The 20705-nt window shown below is 40.0% G+C and overlaps 1 protein-coding gene across 1 annotated transcript; it reads left to right on the top strand.

Annotated features, from left to right (window-relative positions):
• Window positions 1–139: 139 nt before the first annotated feature.
• On the top strand, window positions 140–20469 carry LOC105391422 (S-phase kinase-associated protein 2). Its single transcript, XM_048624062.1, has 13 exons — window positions 140–315; window positions 482–551; window positions 1231–1311; window positions 1910–2075; window positions 3353–3469; window positions 4505–4661; window positions 5232–5361; window positions 7184–7352; window positions 8609–8699; window positions 9093–9217; window positions 9828–9987; window positions 11597–11716; window positions 20108–20469. The coding sequence occupies exons 1-13, from the start codon at window positions 248–250 to the stop codon at window positions 20172–20174; spliced, it is 1521 nt and encodes a 506-aa protein (XP_048480019.1). The 5' UTR covers window positions 140–247; the 3' UTR covers window positions 20175–20469.
• Window positions 20470–20705: the final 236 nt, after the last annotated feature.

Genomic DNA, 20705 nt, shown 5'->3' with positions numbered 1-20705 from the left:
TATAATAATGCTTCTGAGAGGGTCAGGATTCTCTGCTCCTTACATAAAAATATATTATTCTGAGTTTCTGTTTTATTTCACAGATTCTATGCATGTCTTCCTTCATCCACGCTGCCAACTGCATTTTCTAGCCAACTGTCAAATAGATAACTCCTGTCAAAAAAACAAACTGTCAAATCCCTGAAAATACTGCGAGCGGAGTTGACCTGCAGATTAATTATAATCTTCTGTAATTTACCACATCAATATGAACCTGAATGATGTCGAAGATGAAATTCTTTCACCGAAACAAGCGGACGCGCCAGAAAGTGCACGGTTAGTTGAGTGTTTATCTCATGAATCGACTGCAAATACGTTGCAAGAAATCTGCATGACAGCTGTTTTTAAGCGGCAAAGTTAAATCAAAAGGCGCCAAACCGGGCAAGAGAGGGTAAATACACATAGTTTTCAGTGAAAATTAAAGTGTTATTGTGTTTTTTAGGAAGCGTATGCGTTTAGACAACGGCCCTCGACCGAGTTGGAGCTTAGCAGAGAAAACAAATGACGAGGATGTAAGTTTTTACCACGTTTTTCCCGCTTCTGTTACTCTGATTTCACCTGTCAAAATCGGCTATAAAAATGTTTCTAATTACAGAAAATCCTTACAATATTAAGTGCAATGAGAAGTCTATGAGTTTTTGTTGAATTTATGCGGTTTTTACCATACTTTAATGCAATAAACGGTTAAAAGGTGAATGTCCTGTGAGGTCATTAACATTTTCGTTTCACATGACGTAATTCTGTGCATTTTTTTATGTACCTCTTGAAGTTTACCTACTACAGGTACTTTGGTAATGATCATAGGCACTACCTAGCTCCACATAACCTGTGTTAGGGTGCTTTTCCATCAGATATTTGCTATGCAGCAAAGAAGAGAATAATCAGTTTCCACCAGTGCTATGCTATGATATGCACCAATGAATATGTTTGATGGATATCAAATGCATCCACGTTCAATCCCTGCAGTATGGAGGGAGTGAAACATTGAAAACATTAATCTAGAAAATACTTAGCTTTTTCTCACTATAAAAGAGGTTTACAATTTATTACATTATGATATTATTATATGAATTTCTCGCCTCTTTACTAAGCATAGAAATTTGTGTGTTCAAAGTAATTTGTAAACCTTTCTAAACTTACAATATGCAGTATGAAGATGGAGATTAAAAAATACTTTTTCCTTGTTATTAGGTTCTTCTTGAAATGGGTGTGAGTCTCCTGGACCCCGATGAGCTGGAGGCTGGGTGTGACATTGCCACCTCTGCTAGCCTTGTAAGTAACAAATCACCACCACTTTAACCCTTTGGAAGGTAGAGGCAATTATGTCACCTTATTTTAACTTTATGCCATGAAGTTAAGTCAAAATACAATTTACATTACAAATTACATTATTTTAACTTGTCTGCTCTTATAAAGGGTTAATACAACTACAATTATAGAACTACAGAGAGAAAAAGTTAGTAATGTTGCAGTCAGCAGAGATATATTATATGCAACCCCAACACAAACAGTTTGATCATAAGACTCATTGGTGAAAGATAGATGAATCAAAGCAAACTATCTCTATTTTTTGTCACATCAGCAGATCATGAAATTGAAGTGATTGCATTGGAGTGGCATACATATTTGTTTACTGTACATTCTTCAAAAATCTTGATTAAGTATATTACAAAGTATAAATATTTCAGTCAGCATTTTATTAGGTATTTCACTCTGCATTTGCCCAGCAGTGGGACTCTACACAGGTTACATAAAAAAAAAAAACACTGCAATGTAGAAATCATTAGTATTAGTACAAGGAGTTAATTTAATATGCATCTTAACACCTTAACACCACAAATCCAGAACAACACAAACTTTAACATTGCAGATAAAATCAGGATCAAAACGGAAACGCGACATTGAGAATGTGAACCCGAACGTCAACAGTGCTAATAAAGCTTACAGGACAAGCCCGAAGAGGAGCCCTAAAGGCAAGCTGTGGAGCCCCGTGCCCGGCCCCTCCATGCTGTCCAGCCCTGGAAGCGAAGATATGGGTGAGGACTGATATTACTTTTAAGAGTAAAGCCTGTGTACTGAAGTACAAAGTATAAATATTTGTAGGATAATCATGTTTAGAGGATAGCCACGGTTATAATAATGTTCAGAGGATAGGCACGTTATAATATGTATAACGTGACTATCCTTCAAATATTTATACTTTGTACTTATAAAATACTAGCTGTTCCCCGTGGGAATTCCGGGATAAAAAGTAGCCTATGTTCTTTCCCAGGGTCTAGACCGTATCTATTCCAAATTTCATTCAAATCAGTTCAGTATTTTTGGCGTGAAAGAGTAACAGACAGACAGACACAGTTACTTTCGCATTTATAATATTAGTTAGGATAACAGATATTCTAACAGTAGTTTCAAGTGGTTTGAAAACTTAACTACTGAGCACAGGCCCAAGGAGCGCCACAACTCTCTTTGCTTGGCCTTCCTCATCCGTTTGGACAGCTCCAAAATGTATGGGATGACAGCTGGTGTCAAATCTAAATCATAAAAAATCTAAACAATAAGAGCCACTTGCACCAACATATTAAATCTAGATTTAGTGTTAAATCTCGATTTAGTGTCAAATTTTATATGAACTGTCGTTTCATAAATCGACATTTGACACTAAATCGAGATTTAATTTGTTGGTGCAAGGGGCCCTAAGTAACTTTTGGTGCTTCAAAAGTCCTTTTTTCTTTCGGCCATTAAATAATAAGCCAGATGATGTGTCTTTTTATGTATTTCATCAAGTAAATCAAGAGTAAATATAGCAAATTTGTGTAGCTGTCCAAACGGGCCTAATACATATATTTCGATGACTGTAAGTGAGTAGATTCTGGACGACATCCCACACTACATTTGTCTATTCTGTTCTAAACTTCATCTAACATTATGTTATAATTTTAAACAAAACTGTAATCATGATCGGGAATTCCCGGATAAAAAGTTGCCTACTATGTGTTAATGCAGGATGACAGCTTCGCTCCATGCTTAGTTTCATAAAAATTGGCTCAGCAGCAAATTTTTACTTTCAGTAACAAACATCCATCCATCCCACTATCCTTACTATAGTTATCGTTTCACATTTAGCCCCTGTTTCACAATGTCTGGTTAGTCGCTACCTGTCGGATAAAATACATGCTGTCACTGTCTAAAAAATAATAACAGAGAGTGACAGCATGTATTTTATCCGTCAGGTAGCCACTAACCAGACATTGTGAAACAGACCCTTATTATTAGCAGGATTCTACCTCAACTTAATCACAAACTCTATCTACAGGTAAATCCGACCTCCCCGACACGGGCCCCCCGCTAGACGAGGAGACTCCGGAGGGGCAGCTGGTGCGCGCGCGCCGCTACTCGCCCGCCCAGCGCCGCGCGCCGCCGCCCAGCACCAGTGAGTTACTTGTAGTAGTGACGTCATCAGACACCTCCCCCGCTAGACGAGGAGACTCCGGAGGGGCAGCTGGTGCCGCCGCCCAGCACCAGTGAGTTACTTGTAGTGACGTCATCAGACACCTCCCCCGCTAGACGAGGAGACTCCGGAGGGGCAGCTGGTGCCGCCGCCCAGCACCAGTGAGTTACTTGTAGTGACGTCATCAGACACCTCCCCCGCTAGACGAGGAGACTCCGGAGGGGCAGCTGGTGCCGCCGCCCAGCACCAGTGAGTTACTTGTAGTGACGTCATCAGACACCTCCCCCGCTAGACGAGGAGACTCCGGAGGGGCAGCTGGTGCCGCCGCCCAGCACCAGTGAGTTACTTGTAGTGACGTCATCAGACACCTCCCCCGCTAGACGAGGAGACTCCGGAGGGGCAGCTGGTGCCGCCGCCCAGCACCAGTGAGTTACTTGTAGTGACGTCATCAGACACCTCCCCCGCTAGACGAGGAGACTCCGGAGGGGCAGCTGGTGCCGCCGCCCAGCACCAGTGAGTTACTTGTAGTGACGTCATCAGACACCTCCCCCGCTAGACGAGGAGACTCCGGAGGGGCAGCTGGTGCCGCCGCCCAGCACCAGTGAGTTACTTGTAGTAGTGACGTCATCATCAGGAGGTTATGGTGTGGATTTTGGCCACACTTACATGGAGTTTTGGAAAAAAACACATCATAGGATTATACATATTTATATCTTTTATCTAAATCATCACTGCATGATGTGTTTGTTTCCGTTGTAGAACAGATTTTCGCACATACGGCGATATAACTTTAGCATGTACATTGTACAGTCAGCTGCATAAGTAGCTGTACACTTTTGTACCTTGGTTTACCTTAGTTCTCTGACGACTTACTGCATTTGTAACTTAGCATTCATCTAGCTATAGTAAGCTGAGAAACCTATATCGGTAGACCAGTCAGAGTCAAGAGGGTGGTGGTCTAACCACAAATTCTTTCAGTTCACTTTTCAACTAACCCTCCAATTTCTCCCTCCACAGCATTATCAGTAATAGAGGAAGAACAACCATCAGTCCAAGGCCGGTTCTCCCCAGTCGGAGCTGATGCCTTCGCAGCGCTGTCGGACGAGGTGATGCTGAGCATCTTCAAGTGGCTGCCGAAGAGGACGCTGGCACATTGCATGCTGGTGTGTAAAAGGTGGGTTTAATCTGGCTTTCTGTTACAGTAGCACGGGGCGCTATTAAGATGTGATAAAAGTTCTCCGTCGCACTCGCTCATGAGGCTGCGCGATGTGAGTGAGCGCGATGTAAATTTTTGTCAAGTCTTAAATGCGCCCCGTACTAGCCCTTCTGTTAAACTCTATATCTATCACTGTTAGAATATGTTGGGATAGAAAAAGCTACATTGGAGATCCCTTAAACTTGGCCTAAACCTAAAAATGTTAAACATTTATAAAGCTTTTTCCAAAATGTGACACTAATTTGACTGGAACAAAGTCGGCAAGCTAAAGTGGCAGTAGGTGACATGTATGCCGAAAATTATTATTACTCTAAGATGCCGAAGAACCGATGACAGGTGTGGCAAACGTGTTCTCAAGTGAAGACCACATGAAACTGACTGGCCACAATTCTTTCCCTACGGTAATAAGTACCCATATGAGGGTTTTTGAACCTTACGGGATAGGGGTTGCCCTAAAATAAAGTAAAATTATCAGTCAGCAGCTTCAACTTTCTTTTTTTACATAATGTTTAACATCTCCACCAACAGATGGCACCGCATAGCCAGCGACGAGACGTTCTGGCAGCGCCTAGACCTGGGCAACCGGATCATCAAGAAGGGAGCCCTGGGGAAGATCCTCGCAAGGAAACCCGTCATCGTGAGGCTGGCGGGGTCAGAGGCATGTTCATTACAATATATTATTAGTTAATGTAGTTGTGACATCTATTCTATTTACGTGTAAACTTCCAACAGTAGCTATAGATCCTTCAAAAATGACAAACGCAAGTGCTCATTCACACAAATATTTGAATGGGATTCGAACCCTGATATAGATCCTGTGTAGAGATACCGAAAACCACCGACAGATGGCACACCTGTCGTCGTGAGGCTGGCGGGGTCAAAGGTATGTTATCTATATGCCAAGTTGCAGAATGGGAATTTAAGCTAATGGCGACATTGAATCTATGTCCGTCTCTTTATGTCCGTATTCTGTCAAAGCAAGGCAGCAATATATTTAAGGTCGACATTAGCTTGAAGTTCCTTTTTCCAGCTCAGCGATAGTATTTTAGTAACCTATAGCATTATAGTAATCTATAGCATTATAGTAATCTATAGCATTATAGTAATCTATAGCATTATAGTAATCTATAGCATTATAGTAATCTATAGCATTATAGTAATCTATAGCATTATAGTAATCTATAGCATTATAGTAATCTATAGCATTATAGTAATCTATAGCATTATAGTAATCTATAGCATTATAGTAATCTATAGCATTATAGTAATCTATAGCATTATAGTAATCTATAGCATTATAGTAATCTATAGCATTATAGTAATCTATAGCATTATAGTAATCTATAGCATTATAGTAATCTATAGCATTATAGTAATCTATAGCATTATAGTAACAAATCCAAGTCTAGCCATAGATAATTCATAAAGCTACCGAAAATCACCGCCAGATGGCATCAAATACCAGTCTAAGGTTTGTGCTTTTACAGTAAGTATAATAATTTGGCGTGAATGTGTAAGAAACATATATGTACCCACACACACACGTTTACAATCTTAGTGTGATGAGATATGATTGTAGACATTGTAGACGACATCTATCGCTCACACGCGTGAACTACCAACTCCATCTGTAGTGGTACCTCAGCCGCCGACAGATGGCGCCGCATAGCCAGCGACGAGGCGTGCCGACGGCGCCTGGACCTGGGCAACCGGGGCATCAAGCAGGGCGCGCGAGGCGACACCCGGGCACGGACACCCGGCGGCGGGAGGCTGGCGGGGGCAGAGGTATGTAAGGTGGACTTAATGTTAAAAGCATTTTCTACCAGCCAACCTACAGGAGGTAAAGAAAAACAAGTAGAAAGGTGCAAAAACTGTAACTATAAGAAAATTTGCTATAGTATAATACTAGCGACATCGATCCTCTACGTGTAAAATTCCAAGTCTATGTATAGATCCAGATGGCACTCCCGTCATCGTATGGCTGGCGGGGTCAGAGGTATGTTGCCATTTCTGATGGCGCCGAGAAATCTGGTATAGTTTACGTGTAGCGACATTATAATCCTATCATGCCACAATAATATCCTATAACACTTACCCTCAAATTCATAGACCATATTGTAAATTTACAACGGGGTTCAAATTCACTTTGAAATACACAAGTTTAGACTCTTGACGTAAGATGTTAAAAAGTTTAAATTCGTATATCTCAACGTAAATTTTAAACCTATTGTAAAGTGTCTAAGCTCCATGACTTCGGTGGTAAGATTATTAACGTGAAAGTTGCACTATGTTTGTTACTCTTTCACGCCAAAACTACTGAACAGATTTCGATGAAATTTGTCATTTAGAAGCACACAACTTGGATCAACACATATTCTACTATTTATCCCGGAATTCCCACGGGAAATATCAATAAAGGCTGAGCGCAGAAAGTTGTTCCAGTAAACAAAAAAATAACCTCAAAATCTCCTCGTCCACAGATAGGCGCCTGGGACCCGCCCGCGCCCCTACAGTCCCGGGTTCAATGCCTGGACGCGTCCATGTGCAGCTGGGCCGGGCGCTCCCTACACCACCTGCTGGCCAGCTGCGCGCTCACCAAGCTCAGTCTGGAGGCAGCCGCGCTGGACGAAGAGGCCCTGAGAGCTATAGGTTAGTTAAGCCTCGAATTCACTAGGGCACAAGTTCTGAGACTGTTACAGAACAACTACGGTGCGTGTTCTCAGAACATTTTGATAACATGTCGCGATACATTTTGATTGTCCACACAAGCAGTCTCCGCCGACATGTCGCCCGAGGAAGTCGTGGCAGTTAGTGCTGCGTGCTAGAAGTCGCGCACGCGTCCACACTCTGCAACAGCGGTCGCTAGACTGATGTCGCAGGAAAACGTCGCTGTATAGTCGCGTGCGACGTCGCAGAACAGAGCGCGACGTCGCGGCGACACGTAGACGACATGTGCCTAGACAGGTTCTGCGACAATTTGTCGCCTAGTGAATACGAGGCTTTACTCTGGATCACGACGCACTCGCCGTTTATAGGTCTGTCAGAGGATATCTGGTGCTTTACATACTCAAAAGATAAAAAGTCACATGAGTGGCAAGGTTTCTACAGGTGGTATGGTTTGATAAAATCGGATGACTCACGGAATCATTTTCTAGAGGAATAGATGTACTCCTCTGAGAAGTCCGATGAAGCTCACTTCGCAACAGAAGCAAGTGCCAAGCCAACACTAATCGGCATATAATTATCGTTACTGACTCATTCTTCATAATTTAATAATAATAATAAACGTTTATTTCAGCAAAAGCCATATTTTGTTAGTAACAATTAAATAAAATAAAAAAAATAAAAATAAAATCATTTTATTTCAGGCACAGGTCCCATAGTTATACATAATACATCAGAATTTACATTTAACATTCATTGTTACTTAATTTACAATTATAAAGTAAGCAATTAAATTAAATTATTATTAAATTAAATTGTTATAAACAGAAATTATGAGATTTATTTAATGTCATAGAATTGAATCGAATTAGTTTGTCAGAGAGTGTGGTACAAATTGAACAGTTTGATTAGGCATTTTACATATTTTATCATTAGTCTTAAGGCCACAGAACGGTGTGGTTTTTTGGTAAACAGTTACAAAAATTAAACTTAACCTATGTTAGTGTAATAAAAAAGTCAATTTTAGGAATACATTAAACAAAACAAAAAAAAAATTAGAGCAAAAAAACACATTTTACCTATTAATTGCAAGTTTATTGCCGTTGAATGAACTCTACAATACGATTTTGTTTAAGTGCATAAAAATAAATAGGATTTCAGTGTGGAAAATATAGCCATTTTAGACCCACAGCCCTAGAGTTTATTATTGAATGTAATGAATGAACACAATTTTGTTGCAGCTCTCAGCACAAAGCTAGACACCCTGAATCTAACAATGGCGACCGGCATCACCGCAGAAGGCCTGGCGCTCCTGCTGGACCAGTGCACCAAGTGAGTGGTAGATAGATTAATAACATTATCATCAGCACGAATGGAGCCTCCCCGATTGACGTATCTACTAAATGTACATTGTATATGTATGTCGGATACTGATGCTATTAATCTGACTGGCCAATCCTTTCATCACGGTGACAATCTCTTGTTTGTCACCGACACGCTGAAAAAAAGAAGATTAGGTGGTACTTTTCCACTGCAGGACATGAGTCTCCTTCAAGGAGAGTTATTGCCATACGTTGACTATTCAGCAAGGCAAGTTGTATAAATATACACAATTTGCATCATGATAATTGTTGAAGAGTACCTATATTTGTAAAAAATAATATGAGAATTTTCATTCATGCAAGATACCTATTATTAATTAAATCATTAATATTTATATTCCAGCCTCCAATCCCTCAACATATCGTGGTGCAGCCTGTCCGCGCCCGCACTCACCGCCCTGACACAGAAAGCCCCGCAGCGGCTGACGCGACTCAACGTGGCCGGGGCTAGACTGCTGACAGATGAGTGTAAGTAGCTTTAGTATACGTGCTGACAGTGTTGGCATAGTGCTGACAGCGGCTGACACGACTCAACGTGGCTGGGGCCAGGCTGCTGACCGATGAGCGTGAGTAGCTTTAGTGCTGACCATAGAGGTAAATAAAATGCTGACATAGACTGCTGCCTAGAGCTGAACGTGGCTGGGCCTACACTGGTTGATGAGTGTGAGTAGCTGTAGTATATGTGCTGTCATATTGCTGATGCAGCTGACATAGTAATGACACAGCGAGCGCATAGCGGCCGACTTATTAGTGCTGACAAGTCTGACAACCAGCTCCCAGGCTGGTCTGAGGGATATATTATGTCCTGAAAGAGTGAGTGACCCCAACGTGACAAAAAAGACACATTCATTTTTGAGAATTTAAAATATCATAAGGATTTATCGAAAGTTTAACGAAAATATCTTTAAATTATCGCATAATTGCAGAAATAAACTGTATGCTAATGTTCCCCTTAAATGTGTTATTGCCTTGCTTTGACAGTATACGCACAGAAAGAGACAGACATAGATTTAATGACGTAATAGCTTAGAGTTCATTTCTACAAATCCTAATCAAATAATCTCCTCTCCCTTTCCAGTGCTATCCGCCCTAGCAGCCCGCTGCCCGCGCCTCGCCGAGCTGGACATATCGGACTGCGCGCGACTCACCGGCGCCTCGCTGCGTCCGCTGCTGACACTGCGGAGATTGGAGCATCTGGCGCTTTGCAGGGTGTATCTGATGCCACCGCCTTTACTTACGTGAGTACCTACTGAGGATTGTAAAAAACTGAGGTGTCAGCTGCTGACAAGTGCTTAAATGACTGCGCTGACATAGTTAGACCATAGCTGACATAGTGCTGACAGCGCTGACACACTGCTGACAGCGCTGACAACGTTCTGATAGCGCTGACATAGGTCTGACATTCCGCTGCCCGCGCCTCGCCGAGCTGGACATCTCGGACTGCGCGCGGCTCACCGGCGCCTCGCTGCGTCCGCTGCTGACACTGCGGAGATTGGAGCATCTAGCGCTTTGCAGGGTGTATCTGATGCCTCCGCCGTTGCTTACGTATGTTTTCTACTTACTAATGTTAAAAAAAAGGTTTGTCAGCTGCTGACAGTTCTTAAATGACTGCGCTGACATAGTTAGACCATCGCTGTCTTACTGCTGACAGCGAGGAAACAGTGCTGACAGCGCTGACAACGTTCTGATAGCGGCTGACATAGTTCTGACATTCCGCTGCCCGCGCCTCGCCGAGCTGGACATATCGGACTGCGCGCGGCTCACCGGCGCCTCGCTGCGTCCGCTGCTGACACTGCGGAAACTCGAGCATCTAGCATTGTGTCGGGTGTATTTGATGCCTCCACCGTTGCTAATGTAAGTATTACGTATTCATTAAAAAAAATGAGTGTGTCAGCTGCTGACAGTACTTAGATGGCAGCGCTGACATAGTTCTTCCATCGCTGTCTTAGTGCTGACAGCGAGTAAACAGTGCTGACAGCGCTGACAAAGTTCTTATAGCGCTGAGTCGGCGCTGACATAGTTATAAAATCGCTGACGTAGTGCTGAAAGTGCTCATAAGACATATCGGACTGCGCGCGGCTCACCGGCGCCTCGCTGCGTCCGCTGCTGACACTGCGGAGATTGGAGCATTTGGCGCTTAGTAGAGTGTATCTGATGCCGCCGCCGTTACTTACGTAAGTGTAGATGAGAAAGATGGATTTGTCAGCTGCTGACAGTACTAAAATTACAGCGCTGACATAGTAATACCATTGCTGATATAGTGCTGCGCTGGAACACACTTGTACTACGCACGTCTCACTCGCGCTCGCGATGTATTGCTGAAGGTGCTGAAACAGTGCGGCTGACCTACAGTAAAACTATAAAGTCCTGAAAACGGAATTGGATCCTAACTATTGTTAAAGACCGTATTTAATCGATCTATCCTATTTATTTAAGGACAAATCCGTTAAAAAGCCATTATCAACCGGTATTTTATTTTTAAAATGTATGTAAAAGTAAGTAAATAACTGACAAAGATAAAAAGTCTTAACAAAATCGCACTCTTTATTGTCAGAGTTCGACTGTAGCTACTTTTCTATTGCTCTAACATAGTGAAAACTGTCTACAATATAAACTGCCAGTATCACTATCCTTGTATAAAGCAAAGACGCTTTCTGCGTCTGTCTGAATACATAATTATAAGTATGTATTGTATACTATGTACACAACGGATTTTGATGCAGATTTGTAAATAGATACTGTGTTAAGTTATATTTCGTACTTTTTATCCAGTGATTCCCACAAAAGTTTTTTTTAATAACTTGCCAGTAACTAACAACTAAATAACCATTTCCCTTTCTATTCCAGTAAGCTAGGCGCCCTCCCCTCGCTCCAATACCTGGAAGTGTGGGGCATGCTGCAGGACTCCTCACTAGCGGCTCTCAAGGCGGCGCTGCCCGGGATCCAGCTCAACCAGTTCATGCACAGGTGTGTTATACAGGGTGTTGCAAAAAGGGTATACTAAGCCGTAACCTACATGTGCAGCATGGTATATCTAAGCCTGAAACAGAAATCAGAATTTGAAAATTCGCGAAAAAAAAAACATTTTCCATAGAAATATACAGCTAGCTATACAGGGTGTTACAAAATGGGTATAGTAAGCCGAAAGCGCTCAAGGCGGCGCTACCAGGGATACAGCTCAACCAGTTCATGCACAGGTGTGTATACAGGCTGTTACAAAATAGATTAAGCCCCAGTATCACCATACTCTGTAAGATCATAACAAGGGAAATTAATGGAAAGGAAAATTTAATATGGAGATGATGTATAATGTATAATTGATGACATTACAATGCCAATGTTACAATGAACACAACACAACAAAACAAATAGATGTTAATGATCCAACAGACCATGGTGAAACTAGACATAAGCCGAAAAAGTACCTACAGTGGGAAGCAGGGCGTCCCACGCTACGTTTGCTTAAACATTCACTCGAGCAAAAATAAACCCCAAAAAACTTAAAAATTACTACCCTTATTAAGGGCCCGTACAGGGTGACGTGCCGCGCCAATTTTGGGTTTTCAATGCTCTTCACACAGCACACGCAGTGACACGCACACATGTAAGTTTGCACAGTGGGTCGATAAACTTTTACTCGCCAACTTTATTGACAATTATGTTCAAGTACATTTTGGGTGATTTTAGGGTAAGTAAGTATAATTCTTACTTACACTGGTAGGCACCAGGAAAGAGTAGAAATTAATAGGGGTGCCACTTTACTCTATACTCGGAACCCGATTAGCTTTCTCAAACAAATAATAAGTTTCGGGCATCCTCCAGCCAACTGAACCCCGACGACAAAGCAAAGTAAATACATAGTGTCGCAAAAGGGCTATACTAAGCCAAAAGGGGATGACTCAAGGGGTCATTCTGAACAACTTTTGTTCTACGAGATTTGCAAATTCGCGAAAAAAAATATTCGTTTTCCATGGTAAAAAGTCACATGTCCAACAAAGTTTCTATGAAAAAGGTTTTTTTTTGTTAATTTCCAAAACTCGTAGAGCAAAAGTTCAGAATGACCCCCTGTCTTACTCCTTTTTACCCGACTGCCGAAGGAGGAGGGTAATGTTTTTTGATTGTATGTATGTATATATGTATGTTTGTCTGTTTCTTTGTTCCCTCCTGTAGCCTAAACGGCTTGATAGATTTTGATGTATGAGGTATTGTTAGAAGCGTATTGATGGCGCGATGGCTATAGGCTATGTGACGTTCCATTAAAATGTACATAGCGCCCTCTTGAGGACATAACGTGATGATCGAAAAAATAATAATTCAACTTTGCCGTGTAAGGTATCAAATGAAAGGACTTGATTTTCACATTACAAAAATATGCATATTGAAGGTATTTAAATAACAACACCAAAATTATTGAAATAAAAAATGATCATGAACTACCTACCGACGTAAAATTTCATAAAATAAAAACAACTTAAAAGTTACAAATAAAAAAATACAATTATAAAAAACTAAAAACCTGACTGTACGCTAAAAACATGAAAACGAGTCCCAATGTTAATGGAAAGTATCGCAGGCGGGGACCAACTTGACCGCCACTCAAGGCCGTTTTCTAAGTAACATTCAGCTAAATGGTGAACCCTCTGCTGGTATAATTTGTTTATATACCGCTTTTTCAATACCTGTAAGTACATTTTTTGGCAGCATAATATTTTTACTTAATTTTAGGGTTTCGAACGTCAAAAGAAAAAAAGCAACCGTTATAGGATCTCTTTGTTGTCCGTCTGTCTGACTGTCACCGCCCTTTTTCTCAGAAACGGGTAAAGATATCAAGCTTATATTTTGCATAGATGGGGAGTACCCCAAAAAAAATATTATGGTACTCCCTGTCCCACACAAGTAAATTGGGGCTTATATTTTTTCCAGTTATTTTGATGTGTATCCTTTTTTTTTCTTTGTTGTTTTGTATAAGTACTCGACTCGCTCGTGGTACTTGAATCGGTGCGGACGTGTGTAAATTTTGCTCCTAAATATTTAATTTACTATTTAAATATCTGTTGCGAATAACTCGGTCCCTCCTGTTCTATCTTGTGGGAAGTCCCATATACCTTGGCGGCCATACTGGAAACGGTCGGACCTCTCGCTTCTCGACGTCATTTCTGCCGATCGTCGCCGAACGCTGTGCTGTCAAGTCCGAAGATAGACCCCGATACCTACCAGCTAAGTTGCATGAAATTTTATTAAATTCAAAAATTACATTTGGCCTGCTGCGTGACTTGAACCGGCGCACTTCGTGTCTGCGGCCGACGCTTGGACGAACTGGTCTAAGCAACTGGTGAGCGGCGACGCGAAATAGCCGATAGCTATCTAACACTACCTTGCGCTTACAAGCTTGCGTTTATAAATAACAGAGGGCAGCACTAATCTTATAAAAATGAATTGCGCAAAATGCTTCCTGGCTATAAAAAATGATGAGTTGCTAAAATGCGCTACATGCGTAAAATCATTCCATTACAACTGTGCCGAGTACAATGAAGTGGATTTTAGAAAGGTGCTTCCAATGAATAAGCCCAAGTTGAAGTGTATTCCATGTAAAAACAAGAAATCACCCGCAAGCCCTGCCGTTATTAGTCACTCAATATCCTCTGATATTCAATCATCGATCGTCAACATCGACTTACAGCAAATGATCAAATGCTTCGATACAAAGTTTGATGAGGTCAAGGCACTCATAAAAGGCTTAGAGATATCTTTCGGTAAAAAATCCGAGGAAATGCTTGACAAAATCAGTCAGCTAACTAATAGAATATCTACCTTGGAAGACAACCTCGCTGAACAAACTCAAGCCACAAACAACCTCCACCAAGCCAATGAGGAACTCCGCTCGGAAAACCGTACCCTTAAGGATGGACTTGATGAAATGGATCAAAGGGCAAGATTATGCAATATCGAGATCCAAAACCTGCCCGAAAACTTGATTCACGTTGTTGAGACAATCGGGAAGGTGATCGGAGTCCCGATTCCGGCCTCCTGTATTACCGATGTGCACAGGGTTGCTCACAACCAATCCACCCAAAAAGCCAAGAATTTCATCGTCCACCTGTCGACTAAACGTCTGCGCGACGATGTGATCGCGGCGAGTAGGAGTCGGCGCGGGCTCACAGCGTCGCAAGTGCAGGCCGCGGCCGCGGGGGGCGCTACCGCCCACTCTTCTACTGAAGGCAGTGTGCCGCCATCGTCTCGCATTTATATAAATGAACACTTGACACTGAGAAACAAGATACTATACGCTAAAACTCGTGCTCGTTCAGCTGAAAAATCGTATAAGTATACTTGGGTAAAGAACGCGGCTATCTTAGTTCGGAAAGATGAAAACTCCCGTGTAATCACAGTCCGTCGCGATGAAGACCTCCAGAAACTTAACTGACTGTATATCTTATTAATGTGTATTCATTGCTTCACTTTAATCGTACAAATTGTCCACAGAGTTCTCATAAACATAAATTCACACTTATTGCTCTCCTTAAATAATAAAAACGCCCTATGTAACTTTATCATACCAAAAATTGCATGCCGCCACTACGTAATACTTTTACCTTTTGTACTTAGTTACTGTATATGTAATCTAAAACATAAAACAACAAAAACAATTATTAAATGTTTAAATTCTAATGGCTAACACTAACTTTGACATTTATTACCAAAACTGTGGCGGTTTGAGAACTAAACTTACCGAACTTAGGCAGAATATTCAATCTTCTCATTATGATATAATCATATTGACAGAAACTTGGCTGTTAAGTGGCATATTTGACTCTGAAATTGCAGATGACAGATATATAATTTTTCGTCGCGACAGAAATTTGGAAAAATCTGATAAAAAAGATGGTGGAGGCGTGGTGGTTGCTATTAACAAAAAACTAAGCTCTACAAGACATTTTGAGTTAGAAGATGATAACGCGGAAGAATTATTTATTTCTCTACCTTTACGTAATAATAATAAACTCATGTTATGTGCATCTTATATACCTCCGAAAACAAGTAAAATTATCTATGAATCGCATTTTAAAAAACTACAAACCTTATATACAGACTTGCCTACCCACTCCTTTATAATTTTGGGCGATTATAATATTCCTGATCTACAGTGGTCCCCTCATTCACCGGAAAATTATATGCTCCCGGCAGTAGTAACTGACCTTCACAAAGGATTAGAAAATACTCTAGTTTACATGCAACTTAAGCAGTATAATAATATTTATAATGAAAACAATCGTTTATTAGATCTTATGTTAACCAATTGTGATCACTGCATTTGTTCCAAACCATATCTTGAGCTCTCTCGCCCTAACTATAAACATCATCCTCCATTAATGTTCTCCTTTAAAAAAATTCAACCACTCAAGTGCATCGAGCAAAAACAAATTGATAAATACAATTTTAGGAAATGCGATTACAGTGTCATAAAAAAGGAACTAGAAAAAATAAATTGGGTAGAGGAGCTAAATTATACAAATATAACAGATAGTGTTTCTCGGTTTTATGAAATTATTTATGAAATAATAAAAAAATATGTTCCTTTAGACAAACCAAAATCTCGTAATTTCCCGTCTTGGTTTTCTAAAGCGCTATCAAGCACGCTCATTCGCAAGAAAACTGTATGGAGAAAGTGGAAAACATATCACAACTTATCTGATTACAATGAATTTTCATTACTTCGCAGTCGTACTAAAATATTACTAAAACAAAATTTCAATACTTACATCTTAAAAACTGAGTCGGACATAACCGAAAATGTAAAACACTTCTGGAAGTATGTTTCATCCTTAAAGAAAAATAATAATGGTTACCCGTCCAAAATGACGTTAGGTAATAGCACCTCGGACAGTCCACCGAAAATAGCCAATATGTTTAACGAGTTCTTTGGTTCGGTCTTTGAAGCAAGTGATACTGCCCTGGATACTATTGATTTAAACAATATCAGTACATATCCTGAGGCTCCTAACATACCAAGTATAACCATAACTAAAAGCCAAATTAAATCATCTATCTTAAACCTAGATTTATCAAAAGGCGCAGGTCCCGATGGAATAGGACCCATATTTCTAAAAAATACCGCTGAACTGATATCAGAACCACTTTACATAATTTTTAATCTAAGTATACAAGAAGGCACCTTTCCCGATTTCTGGAAATTGGCATATATTAAACCGTTACATAAGTCTGGGTCTAAAAACAACATTCCAAATTACAGGCCAATATCCATTCTTTCAATAATTCCTAAATTATTTGAGTCTTTAATTAAAGAATCAGTTTACTCTCAACTAAAATACAATATTTGTCAGCAACAACACGGCTTTATGAAAGCAAGGTCCACTACTACAAATCTCATTCTATACTCCAGCTTTTTATTTAATAAAATGGACAAAGGTATTCAAGTCGATGCTATTTATACGGACTTCCAAAAGGCTTTTGACAAAGTGGACCATGTACTATTGCTTAAAAGGTTGGGACAAAACGGCATTACTGGCAGGCTTCTCCACTGGTTCAAGTCTTATCTACATAACCGTTACCAGGTGGTGACCATTAATGGGCATCAATCCGGCAAGAAGCTAGTATCTTCAGGCGTAGTTCAAGGATCAATACTGGGACCAATTCAGTACTTACTATTTATCAATGATATAGCAAATTGTTTTCAACATTGTAAAATCCTTATGTTTGCCGATGATCTAAAAATATTTAAAACCATTACTACCCAAGAAGACTGCATCCAAATTCAAACTGACTTAAATAGATTCAATGAATTCTGTGCATCCAACAAACTGATGCTTGCCCACAATAAATGTAAACAAATAACATTCACTAGAAACATAAATAAAATACAATATACTTATAATATTGGCGGCCATACACTGGATAAAGTATCCTCAATGAAAGACCTCGGCGTGCTATTTGATGAAAAATTAACCTTCGAAGCACACACAGAAAACATTTGTACTAAAGCGTATCAGATGTTGGGTTTTATTTTAAGAATAAGTAAGTCATTTAAACAACCGAAAACTCTACTAATGCTTTACAAAACACTTGTCCGATCACAACTGGAATACGCTTCTGTAGTATGGAACCCATTCTACGCAGTTTACTCCGACAAACTTGAGTCAATACAGAAGAAAGCACTAAAATCAATTCATTACAGGCTCACTTACACTAAATCATCCTACGATAATCTCCTGGAACTCTATAAATTACAAAAATTGTCTTGTAGACGTGCAATAGCAGACGAGATTACGTTGTACAAAATTTGTAACAATCTCTATGACTGCCCCGATCTAGTTAATGAGATCAAATACTTAGCCCCACGTACCACCACATCTCGCCATCCTAACAAATTATTTTATCTTGCAACTACCCGCACAAATTCTGGCCAACGCGCACCCTTACACAGAATATGCCACTCACATAATGAAAAGTTTTTGTCGGTTGATATTTTTCAGAAGAAACTAGGAGCAATTAAGAAAATGTTAAACGAAATTATATTATAAATACCTACCTAACCTTTTTGTGTGTCACGAAATTATTAATATTTCATTGTGTCATGGTGATGAACATTTAAGGCAATATGTTAACCTATGTTAGTTATATTATATTTAAGATATCTTTAGCATATTGTTGTAGTTTATCCAAATAAATAAATAAAAATAAAATAAATAAAAAAGTATGTGTTTCTTTTCTTTAAATCTGTATTTTTTTGTTGTTGCTGTCTATGTGTCGAAAAAATGTATCTTTATCTTCAAATCACGCCATCTATCGTTTGTTTTTTTTGTGGCTACTGTCTATAGAAGAAATTCCGTCATTGACAATTTTACGTTACGAATTTATTTTTATTTATTTTATTTTTATTTTTACATTTTCGTGGAGAATCAACAGCATTTTGTTAATAAATAATTATTACTTATGAACACATAACAACTTGATGCCATTAACAGAATGAACTTAGTAAACCCAGTAAACCTAACACATCCAGAGGAAAAACAAAATCTCTTTCTCTCTCTCTGAAAAACATACTTAATAGCCCAAACTCGATGCTTTTAGCTATTAACATCTTTGAAATAAAATTGAGCCACCGTGTTACTGCCCTCATCAGATCCTCACGAGACCATACCTCAACCAGCACCAAGAGACTGTATTTTTGATCCCTAACCTAATGTTCGTGCGTATTGTCATCACTTAGATCCATTCGAAGCTCGGACGGCACGTTAAGCCGTGGGTCCCGGTTGCTGCTTCGGCAGCAGTCGTTAAGCCTAGTCAGAGGCCTTCGGGCGGCTTGAAAACATCTGACAGTCGGGTTGCCCACTTACCCGACAACTCTCTCAGCACAAGCTTGCTTGTGTTGGGGTCCACCAACCCGCACTTGGCCAGCGTGGTGGACTAGGCCTAAACCCTTCCTTCATTGGAAGGAGACCCCGTGCCCCAGCAGTGGGGACGTAATGGGTCGTGATGAGATCCATTCGCTATATTCCTGCTCCTCATCAGACCTTTACGAGACTGTAATATCACGAGAATATTGCACACTATCTAATTTAATTTAATGTATTGAATATACTGGAAGAATTATGCTTCCTCAATTTCAAATCAAATTATGTTGGTGTCATAAAAGTTGAAAAAGTGCAATGACAACCAATGTGCAGTGATTTTGTATCTGTACACGATAAGATCGCGAGCTGTCAGTGCTGCCTAAACCGACGTGACCCTTCTTTGGAGGCCAGCGGCCAACTGAGTCAAACGTCAGTTGTGTTTATGATTTTATAACACAGAAAGCCGCCATAGATATTTGTATGAAGATTTGAGGGAAAAAAATTGCTCAAGTTTGGGATTAATTTACACAAAATAAGTTTGTGTTTATTAAAAAACAAGGTATTTAGCGCCTAGTCCAAGCCTTTAACTTTATAATATGATAAAAATCATATGAAAATTCTTAATAATTACGACACAGTTGTTACAATACGGGAGTGTGATTGACTGGTTTTTCTTGATATTCTGAAATTAATTTACAGTTATCCATAATCATTTACTTAAATTCGAATGATTCAGCACCTAGCTAGACTCTTCAACTACCTGTGTGATTTTTTTCAAGGCTGTAGAGCATCATTTACTACATAATTCTATGACAATGCCAACCCTCGATTCCCTATTGCAGACCCTTAATAGAAAAGTTACAAGACGTTCTAACTAATAAACTTCTGTAACTTCTCTATGAATAAGGGGGTTAGTCTCTAGGCCCCCTTCAACTTGCCGATTTTAAGAACTATTAAGGTAACCTTTAGTTCTCTGATGAAATTAATTTTTTTTTTCTATTTCCAGTGCCATAGCCCGGCCGACCGTGGGCAGTCGGCGCACCTCCATCTGGGGCCTGCGAACCAGAGACTGAACTAGCAACTACGATATTTAACTTATTTATAACTGCACTTTTTACACTAACGAGCGATACTGTCTAGCAGGGGAGAGCTAGAGTCTGATTACAGTGCCACAAACTTATCTGTTCCGGTGAGAGCGAACTAAATTGATCTATATCTCATAACTTACCTATGAATTATATATTGATATAGATTTGATGGATTTATTAAAACCGAAAGGGTGAATTACCACTACAGGCTAACTTAAAATCATATAGAATCAAAAAATATTAGACATTTACGTGATCTCTCACCGGAACAGATAAGTTTGTGGCAATATACCTAACTTTGCAACGTAAACATAAGAAAAATAATGTAGAATTATTATTCTCTGTAATTTCTGACACTGACATGGTACGTCTTCCTCTTCTTCATTCTTTTTGAACTACTAAAGTTTGTTTTTTAATCTCAGATACTAAATTGTCAGATTCTGAACGCTTCATCAACAGTCGATTGTCCCGCGATTAAGTGGCGTATCGTTCTAAGGGCGGGACAATCGACTGTTG

Source organism: Plutella xylostella, chromosome 11, assembly GCF_932276165.1.
Source record: "Plutella xylostella chromosome 11, ilPluXylo3.1, whole genome shotgun sequence".
Lineage (NCBI taxonomy): Eukaryota > Metazoa > Arthropoda > Insecta > Lepidoptera > Plutellidae > Plutella > Plutella xylostella.
This window is presented reverse-complemented; position numbering and strand designations above follow the sequence as displayed.